Source organism: Colossoma macropomum, unplaced genomic scaffold, assembly GCF_904425465.1.
Source record: "Colossoma macropomum unplaced genomic scaffold, Colossoma_macropomum, whole genome shotgun sequence".
In the NCBI taxonomy this organism is placed as follows: domain Eukaryota; kingdom Metazoa; phylum Chordata; class Actinopteri; order Characiformes; family Serrasalmidae; genus Colossoma; species Colossoma macropomum.
The window spans coordinates 42,520,079-42,542,643 of record NW_023494805.1 but is presented as its reverse complement, the minus strand read 5'-3'; the positions used below and the strand labels follow the sequence as shown (position 1 = coordinate 42,542,643).

General features: G+C 41.7%; 1 protein-coding gene across 1 annotated transcript in view; it reads left to right on the top strand.

The window, feature by feature from the left end:
- Positions 1-20,419, top strand: part of htr5ab (5-hydroxytryptamine (serotonin) receptor 5A, genome duplicate b) — a 34,156-nt gene extending 13,737 nt beyond the window's left edge. The window contains exon 2 of the mRNA XM_036597217.1: positions 20,023-20,419. Coding sequence (XP_036453110.1) covers positions 20,023-20,355 — 333 coding nt within the window. The 3' untranslated portion in view covers positions 20,356-20,419. The remainder of the gene's footprint in view (positions 1-20,022) is intronic.
- Positions 20,420-22,565: the final 2,146 nt, after the last annotated feature.

Here is a 22,565-nt window from a genome sequence, read left to right as displayed (position 1 = left end):
ATATACATGGAACCAGACATTTTCCCAAGTAATTTTGGACCATTTCTTTTTGTTCATTCATCATAAAATTTGCACACAATGTAAGGGGCCACAAACATTTTCAAATTATATCAAAAACTGAAAAATGACAAAAATGGAGGCACAAGGTTTTGTTCCGACAGCAGCGATATGTTAATAATTTATAAACAAAATGACGATGTGCTATTGTATAGTCTACGCTGTTAGTGGCGACTCCCGCTGAACCTCCACTACAAGCTTGACACCTGGGCTCGGCTCCAGCTGATGTAAAAAAACACCTGTCCGACCTTCTGGAAGCTCGTGAAGGGAGCGCTGGAGCAGATCAGAGGAGACAGCCATTTCCTCCTAATATTCAATATAATCAGCAGCAGAAGGATCTTCACGCTGGATAACTTCATGCTGTCAGTTTGGAAGCACACAGGTCAAATATCTGGTTCCTCCTAATGTGTGGTGTTGCAGTGTTTAATGGAAGTTGTCAGCCGGTGTCACAAATCCATTTCCCACTTCTCCGATATTTCCACATCTCTCTGTAGTCTAATGAGGGACGGTGTGATGGTGTGAAAGTGAAGAGGGCCGTCAGGAGCAAAGTGAACCGCTCGTTTCTTCACAGCCTTACCGTAGAGACCTGTCGCTGTCCTTTCAGGGCTGTGCGCACACTCATCCGCTGCCGAGACAGTTCTTGGTGTGTCTAACTCAGATCGCAGCGGAGGAGGACGTGGTGATTGCCTGCTGAATGGTGCGGAAGCCAATTATTCCACTTCTCAGCAGGAATGCTTAGGGCCATGGGAGAAAATGGCTGTATCACCTGGAGGAGGAAGGATATTTACCTGGACGCCTGTATCCCAACACGGGTCTTCAGCCGTGTGCCACCTAAGAGCTCGCTCGTTCTCTCTGAAAATAACGAGGCAACTGTTCCTTAAAGGCTGCTCCATGCTGGGAGCATTCGGTTGCATAATGACCTCATCTAGATTCAAATGGCGTCCATGCGACAGGTAACAACACATTCCATTCAGATTTCTAGGATGAATAAAAGATTGGATGGATTTGCCTCCACAGTCTAAAAGATGGAAATCTGTTATACACAGAGACCACTTTGTGCTTCCACACACTGGCCACTTTATTAGAAACACCCACCTTGTGCTTCCACACACTGGCCACTTTATTAGAAACACCCACCTTGTGCTTCCACACACTGGCCACTTTATTAGAAACACCCACCTCATGCTTCCACACACTGGCCACTTTATTAGAAACACCCCCATGTGTTTTCAACTCACTGGCCACTTTATTAGAAACATCGATCTTGTGCTTCCACTCACTGGCCATTTTATTAGAAACACCCACCTTGTGCTTCCACTCACTGGCCACTTTATTAGAAACACCCACCTTGTGCTTCCCCTCACTGGCCACTTTGTCAGAAACACCCACCTTGTGCTTCCACTCACTGGCCACTTTGTCAGAAACACCCACCTTGTGCTTCCACTCACTGGCCACTTTGTCAGAAACACCCACCTTGTGCTTCCACTCACTGGCCACTTTATTAGAAACACCCACCTTGTGCTTCCCCTCACTGGCCACTTTGTCAGAAACATCCACCTTGTGCTTCCACTCACTGGCCACTTTATTAGAAACACCCACCTTGTGCTTCCCCTCACTGGCCACTTTGTCAGAAACATCCACCTTGTGCTTCCACTAACAGGCCACTTTATTAGAAACAGCCACCTTGTGTTTCCACTCACTGGCCACTTTATTAGAAACGCGCACCTTGTGCTTCCACTAACTGGCCACTTTATTAGAAACACCCACCTTGTGCTTCCCCTCACTGGCCACTTTATTTGAAACACCCACCGCTTCCGCTCACTGGTCACTTTATTAGAAACACCCACCTTGTGCTTCCACAAACTGGCCACTTTATTAGAAACATCCACCTTGTGCTTCCACTGGCCACTGGGAAGGCTTTACACTAGATTCTGAACATTGCTGTGAGGATCTGATTGAGCATTAGTGAGGTCAGGTGCTGATGTTGGATGGTCAGTTCTGGATCACTCCAACTCATCTCAAAGGTATTGGATGGAGCTCCATCACTCCAGAGACCACAGTTCCACTGCTCCACAGCCCAGTGCTGGGGGGCTTTATACCCCTCTAGCCCACGCTTGGCATCGGTCATGTTGACCTTAGACTCATGTGCAGCTGCTCCTCAGAACTCCATCGTAAATTGACTCGTTACCGTCTCTGAGCTGTATTTATTTGCACTTTCTTGAAACACGTCCATGATGCGTCCTTGACATCTTTGGCTGGCTCGGTCTGAAGGGGATCCTGGGATTTGAACACATTTCTTTAGCACTCTTTAGCTTCTCGCCAGCCCAGCAACTTCATCCATCCATACTCCAGAACCACCAGGGCATGAATTTTAATACTTGATGTAAATGGGGTCTGTGACAAAACGAAGTGCGGACAGAGAACATTTGTAACGAACATCGAGGGGCTCAGTCAGGTGGGAAATGGAGTCAGTGCAAGTTATTCAGCTCCAGCTCCGCTGAGTAATTAAAGCAGTTGCTGCTGGAATAAGCCTGCATGAGATAAGACGCTCCATAATCTCACCAAGGCCGTCCTGATTATACGGCAGCAGTCAAAAGTTTGGACACGCCTCATTAAACGTATGCTTTTCATAACCTTTCGATCTAAGGACTTATATTTCATATATAAAACTATACGTTTTCATAAGTAGAAAAGAATAATAATAGTTTTTAAGATTTTCATTATTGGTTTAACTCTGAAGTAAACACATGTAAACAGGGCCAAGTTGGAAGGTTTTCAGGCCAGGAGTTATATGACACACTTACACATACACAAAACACTGCCTTTGTGCAAAATAACATTTTCTAAAGTCTGCACGTTTTCATCTTCTTCATTTCTTACTCGTACGTATTACTTATATGCCACGTTCAGATAACGAGTTAATGAAATGAAAACTGGCGTACGCTTTTATCTTAACTGTGACATAATCTTGACGATCAGTGTGCTACACACTAACGTTAAGAAAGTTGAGATCAGCCTTTCTCACCACCCACCTGCTCGGATATGTCCTCATCCTCCTTAAGCAGATTTATCGTTTATCTTCTCAGTGCTGCTGTACATCTTCACATGATTCACGTATGAAAATTGCTGCATCAGTAACACTGTAGAGCTGCCTGCTGTGTCAGTCAGCGCCAGATCTGCACCATCACACTGAATTCGATACACTGATGGCGTCTGAATGTAGCTGTGACATCATTTAAGGTAGAAGAGGAAATGAGAATAAGACGCTAACTTCAGCTTCATCTAATTTCTATATCCACGAGACTCAGTAAATCGGGCTTGTACCACTTGACGAACACACTTGGAAGGACATTTATACTTTCTTTAAGCGTGCTTATGATTAAATGTGCGAGTTTACACATTAGCTCAAAGTAACCGGCCCAAACCGGCTGCCGGCCCACCGGGCATCCCCCCGACTCTCCCCATTACCCACTCCTGCACGTGAATCATGTGTGATCACATGTAAGGTGAAACAGTACCTGATCACATGCAACAACGCCTTTCTTTCACACGCATGTGTAAAACCTGTCAACCACGAGTCTGTTTATCCACATGTGCAACTCATGTGTGCTCGCAGTGCATTTTGCAAAAAAAACAATGTATTTGAAATGTAAAAAATATTTTATATATCTCACATATAAAAAATACATGCCTATGTTTTTTTCTTTCTGCATGAAGTGGCACATGATTTATCATTCTTCAAGAGGAGCCCATGCGTTTACAGATCATGTAGTGTTACATGCAAATGAGATGCAAATCTGATGCAAATGGAAGAGATCCTTTAACGTTATATGTAAATCAACAATCAAACGCTAGGATTCGGTGATCAGGAGGAAAGTGTTGACTATCAGGGTGCAGAATACTTTTGCATGGACGTTCTACTGAAGTAGTTCACACTGCGGCTCCACTGGGAAAAACGATTATGTTCTGATCTGTTTAAACTCAGAAATAAGCTAAACATAGACAAAGATTTTATTTCTAAAGTGAAGTCGAAAGATTTAGATTTATTATAAGATAAATTTTTAAACAAAAAAATGCTGACTCATGTTTTCATGTCACTACCGAAACACGAAATTTTAGTCAATGGGCGGAGCCTTATTTTTAGCCACGCCCCTCCATTTCAGAGCAGGAAGTGAGGCTGCATCCCTGTCCCTCATGGCCACATGGTGAGCAGTTAGATCCCATTGTTTTGAAGTAAATGTGTCCCAAAGTCTGAAAATCAGTGTGGAACATTAAGAATCGTCATATTTTCTGCAGTTCAGCACTTTTTAGTGTTTTAGTGTAAAATATGATGATTTTCTGTGTGAACAGCTGTTCAAAGCTGTGTTTGCTGAGTTTTTGAGCTCAAAATGAGCAGAAATTGTCACCGAAACAGTCACTACTGACACATTTGGTAATGTTTGGGTAGTTATGATTGTTTTGGTGGTGACAAAATGGAATGTTTAATTATGAGTTTTAATAAAATAAACATAATTAAGGTATAAAGTCACTCAAAGCGAAAGGATTTTAGTCTAAAGTCCGAGTCGGTTTAGAATCCCAAATGTGTTTCAGCTCTGACTTTGAACTAATTCAGTGGAATCATCCATATAGGTGTAATTATGTTATATTTGAGTGCGCCTTTTGGACGTATCCAGTTTCAGTAAACGTCTTTAACGATAACTGAGTTGCATGTCGGCCTCTGACAGACACAGACCTGAAACTCCCCATCAGTGCTAATTTATGCACACACCCTGTGAGCACATCGCTAACGTTCAGCAGATCATCATCACCCCTCTGTCTCTCTCTCTCTCTCTCTCTCTCTTTCTCACTTCCTTTCTTTCACCCTGCCGTTTCTATTTCTGTCTCTCTCATTTATTCTCCCTCATTTCTTTCCTCCTCTTTTTCTCTCTGCTCCTAAATTTACTTTTACCCCTCTGGTGCGGTAATGAGGAACCAGAACAGTGAGAAACAGGCTGTTTCCAGGAGCTCCTTTAAAAATGCCCTGCCTGTGAATATAAATAGACACACAGCATAAACACACAGATGAAGCATGTAAATGTAAGCTATAAATACATTAGGCACACGTCTATGCATAGCGTAAGGATTTTCTGTGTGTGGGATTGTTGTCATAGTAACCTCGAACCATATTCAGCATAGTCTACATTGCTATAGACACAAACAGACAAGACTGATATGTTATTTATCACTATACTATCTTCTTCCTTTGTGTGAATGTGTTTAATGTTTTCTTTTAAATTTGTAATTTATTTTACTTCAAGGCTATAAATGCATTGTCCAGTCTGAAAAGAGAACAACCCTGCATTATTTATGACAAATGCACAGGTGTAAAACCTGGCAAAAAATGTATTGGGAAATCTGGCAAACGCAATTTGGGCAAATACTGGACGATGTATTGGGGCGAATACTGGACGATGTATTGGGGCAAATACTGGACGATGTATTGGGGCAAATACTGGATGATGTATTGGGGCAAATACTGGATGATGTATTGGGGCAAATACAAATGAACCGATAAGTCCTTGGGCAAGACTCCCAACAGTACCTTAGCCTTTCTCTGTAAATGATCAAGTAAATAAGTTGCTCTAGATAAGAGTGTCTGCCAAATTCCATAAATGCAAATGTAAATGTGCTGGCAAATGCACTGGAATCAATACAGCAATACTGGCAAATGCATTAGGATTAAATCTGGAATACTGACATATTCATGGGGGGAAATACAAGAATACTGGAAAACTGGCAAATGCATTGGGGTTTTATTAGAATACTGAAAGATTCATTGGTGGAAATACCAGAATACTGGCAAATGCTTTGGGGTAAATATTGGAATACTGACAAGTTCACTGGGGAAATACCGGAATACTGGCAAATGCATTGGGGAAATATTTGAATAAAGACAAAATCCTTGGGGGAAATAATAGAATACGAAACAAATGCCTTGGGGTAAATATTGGAATATTGACAAATTCATTGGGAGAAATACTGGCAAGTGCATTGGGAAAAACTAGAAATACTGGCAAATCCATTGGGAAAAATAAATGCAAATGCATTGTCGTAAAAACTTGAGTACTGACAAGTCTACTGTGGAATATATTGGAATACTGTAAAATGCTTTCAGGATAAATACTGGAACACTGGCAAATGCATTGGGATAAATTCTAGTACATTGACAAAGGCACAGGTGTCAATACTAGAATAAGGGCAGTTGTATTGGGGGAAATACTAGAATACGGGCTAGAATTCTCTAGAATTCTCACCTTTTCTCTGTTGACACAGATAAATACTTTACAGTGGTTCAGGTTGTATCTTACAAACAGACACCAGTTTGTCACGCTAGGTCCACACGAGTCCTCCACCTCTCCTGTTACATGTGGTGTCCCTCAGGACTCAATTCTTGGACGCCTACTTTTCCTAAATATAAGAATACAGGCGGTTGTATTGGGGTAAATACTGGCAACTGGCAGATCACTGGGGTAAATACTGATAGCTGCAAATGCACTTGCATGATGTAGAAGGTTTTGAAGTATGCAGTACTTGCTGGGCCAGGAACTGATTGAAGAGATCAGTGAGGATGGCGGATATCTGTTCATGACAGCTGTAAAAGCATGTTAACATGCTTGTTATTTGTGAACAATTTGTCCTTGCACAGAACAGAAGTTTACTCAACTGACCCCTGCTGGCTGAGGGACACAGGGGAGCAGGAAGCAAAACAAATATCACACATATCACCAAATATCACAAATGTCACATCTCAGAATAGCACAACCTACAAAATCGCCCCTCGGTGCGGACAGAGATCACTGATATTGGTATTAGCAACACGTCTGAATTGGCTAATGATTGCTTAATGCTAATTTGATAGCTAATTAATTACGTAGGTCTGTATTTCAAAGAGGACAAGTTTGTTAATACCATAAATCAATGCAAGCGATGCCACATTGCAGTGTGAAAGGCTTATAGGCTTCTGCACAGTAATTAGCTGCAAACCTGCTATTTTTTCCCCCGTGGCGCCAAGAGAAGCTTTATCCATATATTGATGTTTGCATAACATTAGGACTGAAGGGGCTAATTTGAGTTACAGTCGCTCTCTGTTGCTCCACTGGGATCCGATTAACAAATGGAAATCCGCACACAAAGACGTCGTATTTCTTAAAGCTCCAGCTGGGATTAGCTGAAAATGTAAGAGCAGTTCTGCCACCGCCAGAGTTTACCAACAACATCTTATTAAAACGTTCCATATGTGGGATTATGCAACTCTCCTGCAGTAAACTCGCAGCCGCTCTTGGGACGGACGCACTGCTGTATCTGCACTTTCCTTGTGTCACATTAAAGTCGAAGTTGTAAATATCTCCAGCTTTCCAGTGATTGAGATTCCTTACTGATGCTGTAAGCAACTTTTCATTATCCTGGACGTTATATAATGTGCACACGTCTCTCTTTGTATGTGGATAATTTCATTATACCGGGCATGTGCTCGTGCATAATGACGGTAAACTTGAAGCGAGGCGTTCTGCACTGTGCAAAGACGAGCTAGATTTGCATATGAGAGTAAACAGGGTGACTTAGCGCTAAGCAAACACTTTTTTGTAGTAGGCTTGCAATATATGAGCTTTGAAATTATGTTTTCCGCATTATCCTTCGTTATCTTGGTGTGCGTGTGCTGCATTTTTGTTTCGAAGAGGACAGGATGTACTGTAGTTGGCGGGAAAAGTGTTTAGCATGCAGACTTGCAATTTCATTAGCTAAAAATATAAGATCTCTTACGTTTGACCAAAAAATGAAAAAAGCAGAACCTGTCCAGTTCCGTTTGGGATGTCAAATATCCAGTAATTGCCTTCCACTCCGATCAAGATACACTGATAGCTTTAGCCTAATTTAGGCTAGCTTTCATGGTGAAAATTTCATGCAACTAGTTGCATGCAACTATGCATACTGTAAGTTGCATGCAATTTTTGTGCCACTTCAGTTACACAAAGCAATTCAAAAACAATCAAAGTTGCATGCAACTTACAACTTGCAACTAGTTGCATGTTGTAAGTGGTATGCAACATTATTTCTGTGCCACTTCTCATAAAGCAATGCAAAAAACAAAGTTGCATGCAACTTACAATATGCAACTAGCGGTGAGAGGTGAAATCCATCAGGAGCTCAATTTTCCCAACTTTTGCCATCGACCACAGTGGTGAAATAAACTGGATGTTGCATTTTTTGGATGCAACAGCGCCTCCTGCCTTCTCCACCTTAAATAAACAAGCTACACTGCTAAAGCTCTTCTCTGACAATCACCCATTTTTGTTTGCACCATGGTCACCATGCCAACATTTGCATAGATTCATGTCAGTGTTGACCGTGTACCTCTACGGGGTGTGGAAAGGGTTTTTTCCCATGCAAACATATAAACGCAGCATAAGGCTTATCTCAGCTCAGAGTTTGCTGAGGATGAATCGTTTCAGTTCTCCAGTCTTCCAAGGACGTAGAAAGTTTTCATGCTGCACACGCTGCTCCTTATACTTGACCTGGCTAGCTCTGGAAGAGGAAGCACTGCTGTTTTGGAGGGCTGTGAGACTTTCCTTGACCCTCCAGTGCTTGGCTGAATGTCAGGAACATATTTTTTGAGGAATGTTCTTTTAGGCTCTGTCACAAAGACATGAACTTTGGAGACTATTTATGTCAGAAGAACTCACTTTTCAATGTGTGTCTTCTGAAAATGTGGCGAATTGAGGCAAAAATATGTCTTGGAGGAAGTATAAAAAACCCTTTTATCAGTCTAGTTCTCAAAGCCTTTCTCAGATTTGAAAATCTTCTGACCATTTCCTCCATTATACACTGACAGTATCCTCCATTGTACACTGCATACAAATGCGATTTCTCCAGGCAATAGCATCCGGGATCGAGCGCTGCATTAATGGCCCTCTATGCTGTAAACAGCGTCCTCTTACATTTTGTTTGCAGTCAACCTGAAATCAAAACTGACCTTTTTTACCGTGTTAGTTTATGTTTCTGGTCATAGTCACCATATATTTGTTCCTGCTGACCATATGGATGGTGTTTCTTCAGAAAGTCCTGTCTTCTGTTTGGATCTTCAGGCTTCTGAATGGCTGGTTCATGGTTCTTCTGACTGTGTCCACCCATCTTGCTGCTGGCCGTCCTCAACCTCTTTACCTTTAACACGTCCCCTTGGAATTATAAGGTTCTGTCTGCATTCTGAGCAGTTTTGAGATACTGAGCTTCAAAGATTTTGGATTCCAAATAGCCAAACTGATATGTGGAAAGAATCTCTATCATACATGAAAATGACAGACACCCTAAATTTATTTTAAATGTAAAATATTAAAATCCTGTCGGATTCTAAATGAATTTTTCTGGAACAGGTCAAATGCAGATAGAACATTCTAATCCTAAGAACCCACTTTCTGCTTGGAGGTCTAAGGTTCTATCTGACAAAACATTGAAAGAAGCAACGATTTTCAAAGAACACAAACAGTTTATGCTCGTAATTTGGTTTAAAACATAATATTAGTATAACAGAGCGTTTACATTATCAGAGAGTTCAAATTAATGCTTTCTGCGACATTTTATAACGTTAATTTGATGAATTTTTTAGTTTTTATAACAGTTATTTCTTGTTTTAGGACAGATAATCTTTTTCTAATTGAAAACTTTGCTTGATAGATTGAGTATATAAATATTTTTTCCAGTGCAGAGGTCAGTTTTGGGGAGGAACCATTAGTTTAAGTTTCCTTTAGGTTAGACAGCAACCAGCTACTGTAATTAACTGTCCCAGCAGGTCAGTGTAGGTCAGTCCAAAGGCCGTGTGAGGTTTTATTTATATCAGAACTGTTGACTAATCCAAAATGTCTAATTTTGGGAGAAAGAAGAAACAGAAAAGCTGGATGAATGAATGAAATTAATGTTTATGTTGTAATTAAGAGCTCATAAGTTCAAATGTTTACAATTTAATTACCTTTAAGGGTTAACATTTATCAAATTTAAGACATTAAGACTTTTTAAAGAGCTGTAAGACGACATTTGATTTTATAACCTTTTCCCGCAGTCGCTGAGCAGAGCGGCGACATGACAAATAAGTAGAACCTCACTGGGCCTCTTGTGTGTATTCAAAGTGCTGATTGGCCCGCAGATAGAACCGTATAGAACTAAGTTAGAATTTGACTTTGGAGGCAGAACCTTTTTGTTTTCTAGATAAAGAGTCCAAAAATGCACACAACTCAAAAACAGCTCACACAATGTTAAGAAGTTGTCAGAGAATATGAATATGTGAAATAACAAAAATGTCAGATACAACCTCATAATTCCAAGGGAGCAAACTGTTCCAAGCATAACTGTCTTTTCCAGTGATTGGTTCTTCTCATAATCTGTCCAAATTAAGAGCTTCAGTTTGGTTATTTGGGCTTGGAGTGAGAGGTGAAACTTAATTTGGTCGAGGATCCATTTATTTGTCTCATTGGCATCCAAGTTTCTCTCAGAAGTCTTCACCAACACCAAAGTTCAAAGGCCTAGCTTGTCTAAAGGTCTCGCTCGTTTATTGTTCAGGTTTAACATCCATAAAGAACCACAGAGAAGATCACAGCCAGGACAAACCTGATCTTTGCTTGTAGAGACACATCATTACATTTGAAGATCTTCTCAAGCTTCTTCGTCCTTGTCCTGCCGAGTTCCAATCTGCGTCATATTCCTTGACCGCTGGACACTTTGTTGTTCATAATTGATCCAAGTAAGCAAAGGCTGTCCAGTACTTCTACATCTTGGTAAAGTTAGTGGTCAATGGTAAAGTTAGTGGTCTTTCCTGTTGTTACAGTTTTTATCCCACTATCATGTAATATCATTTGAAAGACAAAATTCTTGTTTTCCTTAATCTTCCATGAAAAAGTAATGACTTTTGCCCCGCCTCTAAAACATCTTCTGAGTTTTGGAAACTATATGGACAAAATTCTGACCATCAATCATATGAGCTTGTTGGATATCCCAGTCCAGTAAGGTTGAGGTCAGGGCTCTGTGAGGGCCACTGGAGTTCCTCCACACCAGACTGGTCACTCCATGTCTTTATGGAGCTGCTTTGTGGACTCAGTCATGCTGGAACAGGAAAGGCTCTTCCCCAAACTGCTGACACAAAGCTGGAAGCAGAGAACTGTGTAAAATGTCTTTGTGCTGCAGCATCAACATCACCCTTCACTGGAACTGAGAGCCCAAACCCTAAGAAACAGCCCCGCCCATCATCCCTCCTCCACCAAACTGTACTGTTGGCTCTGCATTCCAGTAGGTAACGTTCTCCTGACATCCACCAAACCCAGATTCATCATCAGACTGACAGGTAGAGAAGCTGATTCATCACTCCAGAGAACACGGTTCCACTGCTCCAGAGTCCAGTGCCGGCGCTTTACACCACTCCAGTCGACGCTTGGCATTGAGCATAGTGATCTTAGGCTTGTGTGTAGCTGCTCAGCCATGGAAACCCATTTCATGAAGCTCCTGGCGCACCGTTTTTGTGCTGATGTTTCTTCCAGAGGCAGCTTGGAGCTCTGTAGTTAATAATACAAAAGAAGATTTTAAGTTTTTACATTTTTCAGCAGTTGTCTGGGGCAGACCTAGCATATCAGAAATGTCAACAACGTGGCATCCTATGACAGTGCCACGTTTAAAGGCACTGATCTCTATAGTACGACCCATTCTACTGCCAGTGTTTGTCTGTCGAGGTTGCAAGGCTATGTGCTTGATTTCACACCTCTGTTAGCAACGGGTGTGGCTGAAACACCTGAACTTAGTAATTAGAAGGGGTGTCCACATACTTGTGGCCATATAGTGTATGATTTCCATTCAATTAGCTTTTTAACATCACAGTAATGATTAACAGATAACGTTGTGCAGCCCCAGTACTTACAATATTAGAAAGATTTCAACTTGGAGCTTCTGAGCAGCAGATTGGGGGTTAAAAACTCTGTTTAGGATGCAGTTTGGTACCAATTTGGTGTTGCTAATCCATTAGCATTGGTATATAATCCCCCCCCACACTTCTCATATAACTGGACTAGAAAACTGCACCAAAGAGAGACTGAAGTTGAGTCTAAATTTAGCCACACAGATAAAAATACTGCATAAGGAGATTGTGAGCTTAACCCACTAAATGTGAAAGAGGATCAGTTTTGTACTGTTAAATATTCAGATATTCGAAACCTCGTATTATTTTATGGGAAAGTTGGAATATTAACGCTTGGCTCTGCCCCCCATGCGGGCAAATAAGGAAGGCAAGTCTGAAGAATCAACCTTTTGTTATTTAGCGAAGAATGAGTCAACGGTACCTCCACGTCTAATCAAGATACAACAGCTAAGCCGCTAAAGCGCGCGGAGCAGCAGGGATCGTCTCCAGGCTTTATTCTCCTTTCTCCGGCATTGTTCTTCTGTCTTTTCTTCTGCTGCTCCATATCAGCCCAGAGCTTTATGAAAAATGACAGTGCGGTGATAGTGATAGTGTCACGGAACCACCAGCGAGGTGCAGATGAACTGCGCTGAAGATAAGAGACATCAAACAGCAGGAGAGCTCAAAAGAAACGCTTGAAGCTCGGCCGACTCCCGGGATGGAGGCTGATCTGCATGCAGGTTCTCAGATCGCTTAAACGAAGCTGAACGTCTCTGTCCGAATCACCGCCCCCATCGCTAATCAGGGAAGACGCTGCAGAAAGACCAAGCTTTTAAACGCACTCAGAAAGCATCAGGTTTGACCGGAGGGAGCTGAGAAGGGTGTGGGTCAAAACAAGGATGAGGGAAAAACCTGTTTTACTTCTTGGATAGTTGGTTAGCCAAGATGTCTTTGGTGTCTGAAGTCCACCTCCTTGTTTCTGCACTCACTGTCCACTTTATCAGTTCCACTGACCGTATAGTTTCACTCTGTAGTCCTACAGTTACAGACTGTAGTCCATCTGTTTCTCTGATACTTTGTTACCCTGTTCTTCAGTGGTCAGGACCCCCACAGGACCCCCATAGAGCAGGTATTGTTTGGGTGGTGGGTCATTCTCAGCACTGCAGTAACACTGACGTGGTGGTGGTGTGTTAGTGTGTGTTGTGCTGGTACGAGTGGATCAGACACAGCAGTGCTGCTGGAGTTTTTAAACACTGTATCCACTCACTGTCCACTCTATTAGACACTCCTACCTTGTCAGGCCACCTTGTAGAAGTAAAGTCAGAGACGATAGCTCATCTGCTGCTGCACAGTTTGTGTTGGTCATCCTCTAGTCCTTCATCAGTGGTCACAGGACGCTGCCCACAGGACGCTGTTGGCTGGATATTTTTGGTTCTCAGTCCAGCAGCGACACTGAGGTGTTCAAAAACTCCAGCAGCACTGCTGTGTCTGATCCACTCGCACCAGCGCAACACACACTAACACACCACCACCACCACGTCAGTGTCACTGCAGTGCTGAGAATGACCCACCACCCAATTAATACCTGCTCTGTGAGGGTCCTGTGGTGGTCCTGACCATTGAAGAACAGGGTAACAAAGTATGCAGAGAAAAAGATGGACTACAGTCTGTAACTGTAGAACTACAAACTGCTCCTACATGGTTAATGGACAATGAGTGTAGATACAAGTGAGAATAATTCCTACTTTTTGAGTGTTTTTACTGGCTAGAGTACTTTTTGAACCGATTATGCTTTCGAAGTGGCTTTATAGCAGAGTGGTTAAGTCACTCATTCTGCCTTCTTAACACTACATTCCTACCAGTCCAATTATGTAACTCTGTTGCTGACCACATGTAATGTAATTAGATCTAGTTCCTTATTAAAGCCCTTAACAAAGCTTACATTGCAATAACAATAACAATACCATTACAATTGATTAAATCATCACACACTCGCCTCAAAGCCTGTGGAGCTGTTCGCTAATTTCTACTAGATTTGATTATGTGGTTTCTGACACTGTATGACTCATTGTTATCTATAAACATGGACTGAAGCACATCACATAGTTTGAAGCCTGAATTTTCATAGGCTGCTACTGACTCCCTCAGCGGCACCTACTTTTCTGGAAAAATGCTTTTGGCTTTGGAAAAGGCACCATACAAACAAACCTGAACTGATCTGAACTGCATCCTTTTGTTGCCATTGCTGTTATTGTAGCAGCTCATCTACTGCTGAGCTTTGTGGTGTGACTGTGAATGATCTGCATCACGCTGTGCTCCACCCACCCAAGTTGAAGAATGCATGGAGCAATCTGTAACTGCTGTCATTCCGTATCACTGTGCTACACCAACGCTCCTCAACAACAGCCCTTTAGACTCCATGCACCTCACATTTTACTGCTTTCCTGCTCTCACACAACAGATTCAGCTCTTTATCAAATATCATACGCTCACTGACCACCCCTAACTTGTGCTTCCACTCACTGGCCACTTTATTGGAAACACCTACTTGTGCTTTCACTAATTGGCCACTTTAATAGAAACACCCACTTGGTGTTTTAACTCACTGGCCACTTTATTAGAAACACCCACCTTGTGCTTCCACACACTGGCCACTTTATTAGAAACACCCACTTTGTGCTTCCACTTACTGGCCTCTTCAATAGAAACACCTACCTTGCACTTCCACTAACTGGCCACTTTATTAGAAACACCCACCTTGTGCTTCCACTCACTGGCCACTTTATTAGAAACACCCAGCTTGTGCTTCCACTTACTGGCCACTTCAATAGAAACACCTACCTTGCACTTCCACTAACTGGCCACTTTATTAGAAACACCCACCTTGTGCTTCCACTCACTGGCCACTTTATTAGAAACACCCAGCTTGTGCTTCCACTAACTGGCCACTTTATTAGAAACACCCACTTTGTGTTTTAACTCACTGGCCACTTTATTAGAAACACCCACCCTGTACTTAAACTAACTGGCGCTTTTAATAGAAACACCCACCTTGTACTTCCACTAACTGGCCACTTTATTAGAATCATTGATTAGTTTCTGACCACTGGCCCACTGTTGTCCAGATATTATTCGGCTGGTGGTTCTTTCTCACTGCTAGGTCGAGAGTTGTCCACCAACCAAAATTATCCAGAGCAGCTCAGTGGCCAGAAAGACATGGTGTGATTACTGAAACACCTCCACACAGACGCGCTGTCTTTAAGGGGGTTTTTGGCTCTTTTCATGTTTTCCAACTTAAAGCTGTCTTTCATGTTTAAAAAAATCTTCAGGAGAAAAAGCAAAATGTCAGCAGCAGAATTTTTATGCAGTCCTTTCATCCTGAGCACATTTAGTTCACACACAGTAAGACGGAGCACGCCCACACCGCCTGTCACAGGTTCGGGACACCCTGTGTTCTTTGGAATTTAAATCTGTCACTTTCAATTAGATAAAAAATACCTGCAACAGTGTTGTTAGCATTGCACGGCTAGTTTCTAGTACTGTAATGCTAATATGAATAGCTTCAGCACTCAGCTTCATGTTATTAAGTTTCTTCTTGGCCTAAAGAGCAGGTTTATAAATAATGATTTGACAGTTTTTCCTTCCAAACTATTGTTAAAAGCTCCCATTGAAACTCTGGTAACACTTTACTTCAACTCTGCTCCACAACATTGACCTCCTGGTTCTAAGTATATATATACACATCTGTGAAAGAATGGGTCTAAAGAGCTCACTGGATCCAAGTGTAGTGCTGTAATAGGACGCTACCGCTGCAACAAGTCAGTTTGTGAAAGTTCTTCCCTCCTAGATTTTCCTCGATCAGCTGTGAGTGTATTATTGAAAAGTGGAACCATTTAGGAACCTCAGCCACGAAGTGTCAGACCACGCAAAATTACAGAGCGGGTCTCCGAGTTCTGAGGAGCATAGAGCATAAAAGTCTCCAATGCTCTGCTGATCAATATCTGCAGAGTTCAAACCTCCTCTGGCATCAACATCAGCATAAAAACTGCACCAGGAGCAGCGGCATGCAAGCCATACGTCACCAAGCACAGTGCCAAGGGTCGGATGGAGTGGAGTAAAGCGCCACCACTGGTGGAGCAGTGGAAACGAATTCTGTGGAGTGACGAATCAGCTTCTCTATCGGTCAGTCTGATGGACGAGTCTGGGTTTGGTGAATGTCAGGAGAACGTTACCTGCCTGACTGCACTGTGCCAGCTGTAGAGTTTGGTGGAGGAGGGATGATGATATGGGGCTGTTTTTCAGGGGTTGATCTAGAACCCTTGGTTCCAGTGAAGGGAGATCTTAATGCTTCAGCACCGAGACATTCTGGACAATTGTAGCTTCCAACTTTGTGGGAACAGTTTGGGGAAGAACCTTTCCTGTTCCGGCATGACTGAGCCCCAGTGACCAAAGCAGCTCCATAAAGGCCTGACTAGGTGAGTTTGGTGTGGGAGAACTGGACTGGCCCTCACAGAGTCCTGACCTCAACCCCATCCAACACCTTTGGGAGGAACTAGAACGGAGATTGTGAGCCAGACCCTCTCGTCCAACATCAGTGTCTGACCTCACAAATGCTCTTCTGGATGAATGGGCAGAAATTCCCACAGACACTCAGACATTTTGTAGAAGCTTCCCAGAAGAGTGGAAGCTGTTAGAGCTGCAAAGAGGGACCAACTCCATATTAATGCCTATGGATTTAGAATGGGAGTCATAGAAGCTCTTGTAGGTGTGATGTGTAGGTGTCCCAATACTTTTCTCCATATGAATGGCTGAATGCAATCCACTCCTCGCAGCAATGTTCCAGCATGTAGTCTAAAGTCTTCCCAGAAGAGTAGAGGCTGTTACTGCAGTAAAGGGGGACAAACTCACTATTAACACCCTTCGTTTCAGAAGAAGCGCTGGAGTCTGCAGACTTTGGGACGGATATTGTGCTCATGACAGTGACAATATTTGCACTCAGATTAGATGGCCTTCTTGTTTCCATGGTGAAATCCTGCTGACCGATCTCACTGCTTCTTCTCCAGCAGGTAAAAGAGACTGGTCTGCATCTTCACTTGGCCTTCACTGTCCATTACGTAGTCATGCATCTATTTGATGGATGTAAGAAACAAACAAACAAAAAAAGACAAGCTCATTTGTATTTAAGTAACATCTGGAAAGTTGCATGCGACAGTTTGGTGCCCCTGGACAAGCGACAGTAACTGTTTACTGACTTTAACTTACTGAGCAAATAAATCAATAAATAAATAAAATGTGGCCTGTGCAAAAGTTATGGCACATTTTATATAATATGTTCTTATTTTTGTCCAATATGTTAAAACTCAGCAGAACAATAGATTTTATAAGGGATTTTGTACCTAAATTCTATAAAATTCTACAAAAACTGCAAAACACTAGAAAGATAAAAGACCATAGTCTAAAGGGTGCCCAAGCTTTTGGTCTTGGGGGGCCAAAGTGCAATATGCCTGGGGGTCCGAGGGCCAAAAAAACAAAACAGTGTACAAATAAAGAAAGCAGGAAGGTTTTAAATCAGGTTTTAAAAGAATATTTGCAATACTACACTGTATTTTGTCAAAACACTTAAAAAGTACCATTTCTAAAAAGGTAAATAAGAGTTTAGTAGGTTTTATATATCATCTGTTGTTTGTTTTGTCATTGGGTGGTGGTGGTGGTGGTGGGGGGGGTGTTAGGGTAACTGTGTAAAACTTTGTAAAACTAATTCCATCCCAGTAATTCTTTACTCTTACTTGATTATTTAGATTACGTTCGATTATTTAGGCGACCACTTGAGTAACTGTTATTTTAAAGTAATAATGCTGCATTTGCGTTCAGTTTTTAGCTGCTCAGCTCTGACGACTGCCTCCTTTTTTCTGCGTCTGTAAGAGGCTTCTGGTGTTTTCAAAGTCAAAAGCATCTTCCATGCAAAAAGGAAAAAAATTTTAGGGGGAAGTAGCGAAATGTCAACACCGGAATATTAATATCACCCTTTCATCTTCGGTACATTTGGTTCCCACAGAGTAACACGGAGCACACGCTCAGATTACAGAGCCAAGATTGGCCACAATATACTGGCTTTATTAATAAAACATAATAATTAACTTTATATTATTGTTTTGTTGTTATTTTATGTTTTTTAAGTTGTATTAACAGATTATACAACAGATAATATTTAAAATGCCAGCAGATACTTAAAGAATAATAACATGGTGATTTAAACAGAGCTGTAAAAGTTAATGTGTTAAGTTGTTAATGCCACAATTTTATATGCTTAACGCAGAGATCCCAACCCAAATGTTAAGAAGATCCAAAAATCTAACCACTTTGGGAGCCACAACATTTTATATACATTTTACCATCTTGGCTGTAATTATGTCTCAGTATGTGCTGATGTACTAATATAGGCTAAAAATATAATATAAATAAAACTGCAGACTTACTTTGCTCTGTTTAAAGCTTTAGCTGAGTTATAGCTACTTTTCTCACATCTCCGGCAGGAAACTTTTCTGTAAAAATAGAACAGTTTCTTGTAAAACGTCTTTCAGCATTCGACTTTTTACAAGGCTGAAGTCGCTTCTCATTCGCCAGCTTCTTCTTCGAAGAATGTAACTGCTGCACCATTTAAGGTGGAACAGGAAAATCTGAACAAGAAGCTGGCGAATGAGAAACTTCAGCTTTGCAACTTTTTAGTGTTTGACAGTGTTTTGTTGCAGATTAAACATATCAGGAAACCAGCTGGAGTGATTATAAATGCAAATAAGTCAACTCGTCTCCAAATTATCGATGTTCATCTTAAATCTCTCTCTTTGCCGTTTCGTTAGCTACTAGCTAGGCGAGACTGTTGTCTGTGTTGCTATGGTGACCAGCAGTCTGTGCTGATCTTCAGGGTTAAAGGCTGAATTAGCAGTTCTACATTAACTCCAGAGTTTAAGACCATTTATTGTTAAACTGTGTTGAACGATCAGCAGAGCTTTATTTTACTGTAAAGGAGGATTATTTTATTTTTACCTACAAATCTGATTCTGCTGTGGAGCCACAACAGGGCAGTAAAATAACCATACGTTGCCGACTCCTGGCTTAGATACACGTCATCTGCCTCTCACCGTGTGGAACTGGTGGATTGGTGTGTCCGTCTACATTCTGTGTGAAACTGACCAGTGGACACTCAGGAAATCACTAAGGACTGACCATCATGCCGGAAACCCTTCATTCTTCATTCAGTCCACATCGGAGACTCATGTGAAACGGCGTGTAGAGAGTTTACAGCTGCTGAAGCTGCTGCAGCGGTTTTGGAAAGTAGTGATGAAGATAACGAAGCATTTAGATATGAAACATATGAGGATCATGATATATGAAGAGCCTTTAAAGGAGAGTTTAACTAGATAGAACAGAGAGAACAATCCTGATCGGACAGTTTTCTGTTGGGCATTTCAAGAATTTGACTGTTGTTTTATATCGAAACTAAACAATGAATAACAAGAGAATTACTGCAATACTTAGAGAGGTAAATAATTGTGATGATTCTAGTAATTAAAAATTTTGTTTTTATCTCACAGAAATAATTAGACCTTCTCTGAACTGTTCACACTGTGGAAATCGTGATTTTCATGTTCAGGTTCTGCTTTCACATGATGAATATGTTACTGAATTATTCAGAAGTAATAAACACATTCTGATGAAGCTTATTTTGTCCAGTTTTTGTCCATAAATATCAAAGTGCACAGATTTTTAAACTGAAAAAAATCTTACTTTAGGGTCAAATTTGGGTGAATAAGACAAATCAATTGCAATTAACTACACAAAATGATGCTATTATTACCATTATCATCTGGCCACCCTAGTTTTAAGTAGTTAATCTAGAATGTTAACAGATATTGATAAACATTTCTTCCCTCTTGTGTAAAGTTACCACTTCAGAGCTGTGAGGTTTTCTTCTGACAGTGACAGTGTTTGCGCTTTGGTTAGAGGACCTTCTGTTTCCATGGTGAAGTCCAGCTGACCGATCTCTGTTTGTTTGTCAGGTGAAAGAGGCCAGTCAGCAGCCTCAGATGGCCTTCACCGTGCGCCACACGGCCGTGTCCTTCCAGACGGAGGGTGAGACGTGGCGGGAGCAGAAGGAGCGGCGGGCGGCGCTGATGGTGGGCATCCTGATCGGGGTCTTCGTCCTCTGCTGGATCCCCTTCTTCCTGGCCGAGCTCATCACTCCGCTGTGCTCCTGCGACATCCCTCCGGCCTGGAAAAGCGTCTTCCTGTGGCTGGGCTACTCCAACTCCTTCTTCAACCCGCTCATCTACACGGCCTTCAACAAGAACTACAACAGCGCCTTCAGGAACCTCTTCTCCAGGCAGCGCTGAGTGACCATGGCAGAGCGAAGGGCTGCGATGAGTCAACAAAGACGATTAGTTGTAAAACGATGTCCATTATAAACTAAAGCGCTCTACAATGTTCATATGATCCACACAGTCACTCTGACAGACTGTAATACACTACAGGAAGTGTAGGGGGCGATATGGCTTCTACTGTTTCATTTAAAAAGCCTCTATAATGTTCATATGATCCACACAGTCACTCTGACAGACTGTAATACACTACAGGAAGTGTAGGGGGCGATATGGCTTCTACTGTTTCATTTAAAAAGTGCTCTATAATGTTCATATGATCCACACAGTCACTCTGACAGACTGTAATACACTACAGGAAGTGTAGGGGGCGATATGGCTTCTACTGTTTCATTTAAAAAGTTCTATAATGTTCATATGATCCACACAGTCACTCTGACAGACTGTAATACACTACAGGAAGTGTAGGGGGCGATATGGCTTCTACTGTTTCATTTAAAAAGCTCTATAATGTTCATATAATCCACACAGTCATTCTGACAGACTGTAATACGCTACAGGAAGTGTAGGGGGCGATATGGCTTCTACTGTTTCATTTAAAAAGCCTCTATAATGTTCATATGATCCACACAGTCACTCTGACAGACTGTAATACACTACAGGAAGTGTAGGGGGCGATATGGCTTCTACTGTTTCATTTAAAAAGCTCTATAATGTTCATATAATCCTTACAGTCATTAGGGGGATTCTATTGTTTTGCATGTGGCATAACAGGTCAATTACTCGATTAACGGGGTAATAATTGATTAATCGAGTAAACAAAATCGCTAGTAGCAGGCCTAGCTGAGAGGGGTCCAGCACCCAAAAAAATCTATCCATGAGCATCTTGTTGGTCAGAAACTGGTCACTGACGAAGGATTAGAGGATTGCTGACACAAACTGTGCATCTGCTGTGCAGCAGCTACAGGGGAGGCCATAATAGACAAGCTGGCTTGTGGTAATGTAGCACAAAAATGAGAAGAACTGTATGAACTGGACAGTCCTGATACGGTTGCCGTTCTTGTGCTTGTTGTATTTACTAGCCTTCCTCGATGTCTTTATGTACAGTAAGTGTGTCTATAGCCACCACGCTGTCGGTTCTGTTGGGTAAAATTGTGAAACGTGTGAATTCACAGTACAAAAGAGGCAACAAAGCCGCGGTAAAACATCCAGCTCCAGCTCCTTCTTCAGCAGCGCCTTCAGGAACCTTTTCTCTGCCCAGCGAGAAAGAGAAGAAAGAGAATGAAGGATGACAGCCAGGGAACAGGGGAGATGATAAAAGAGGAGAGTGACAGATGACGGACAGCTGTGCTTCACTCTCCCAGCTTTTCATAGACAGAGTTACGTAAACAGAGACGCTGCTGGACTGGCTCATCTTCCTGCCCCCGTAGATCAAGAGACTCCAGAGACTTCCTGTGACTTTCTCTCCTTTTGTGTTGAGATCAAAACCTGGTGTCTGCAGAGACGTTGTGACGATGTGTCCACCGACCCTTAGAAGACCCGAGTTATGACTGTCATTTTGATATACTGTTGAATGCAATTACACAAGTATGTGGTTACATTTGATTGACATTCTGTATCGACAGGTTCGACCTTTTTTCATTTGTTTTCATGTCCAACAATGACAAAAACCGTGGCAGAAATGTAAAGGATGCTATTTATTTCCTCGAAATCAAAATAAAATATCTCTTCTTCTTCTTCTTCTTACTAATGTGGATTGGATTGAAATTTCAGAATCTGCACAAATTCTTCACTTGTTTCAGTAACTCAGTAATAATTTCTATTATCGCTGTCATGCTAAAGCCTTATCTCCATTTTTGACTTTTTCTGCATTGTGATAATATTTCATGACATATATATACAAATATTCATCTCTTCTACTTGCTGTGGTCACTTTGTACTATTCACAAAAACAATTTTTATTAGATACACCTATCTTTTACTTCCACTCACTGTCCACTTCATGAGCTCCATGAGCCAATCAGGTGCTGTGATGAGGGAGGGTGAGGTCTAAATAGCCCTATGTAGTGGTAAAGTCAGTATTTCTGATTGGAGTAGTTCCATATGTGTTGCATAGTTCAGTTAACTTTCTACCACAAACCCTATTCCCAAAAACATTGGGTGAAATGCAAAGAAAAACAGAAAGAACTGAGTTATAAATGACCTGTGTTTTGAACAAAAACAGT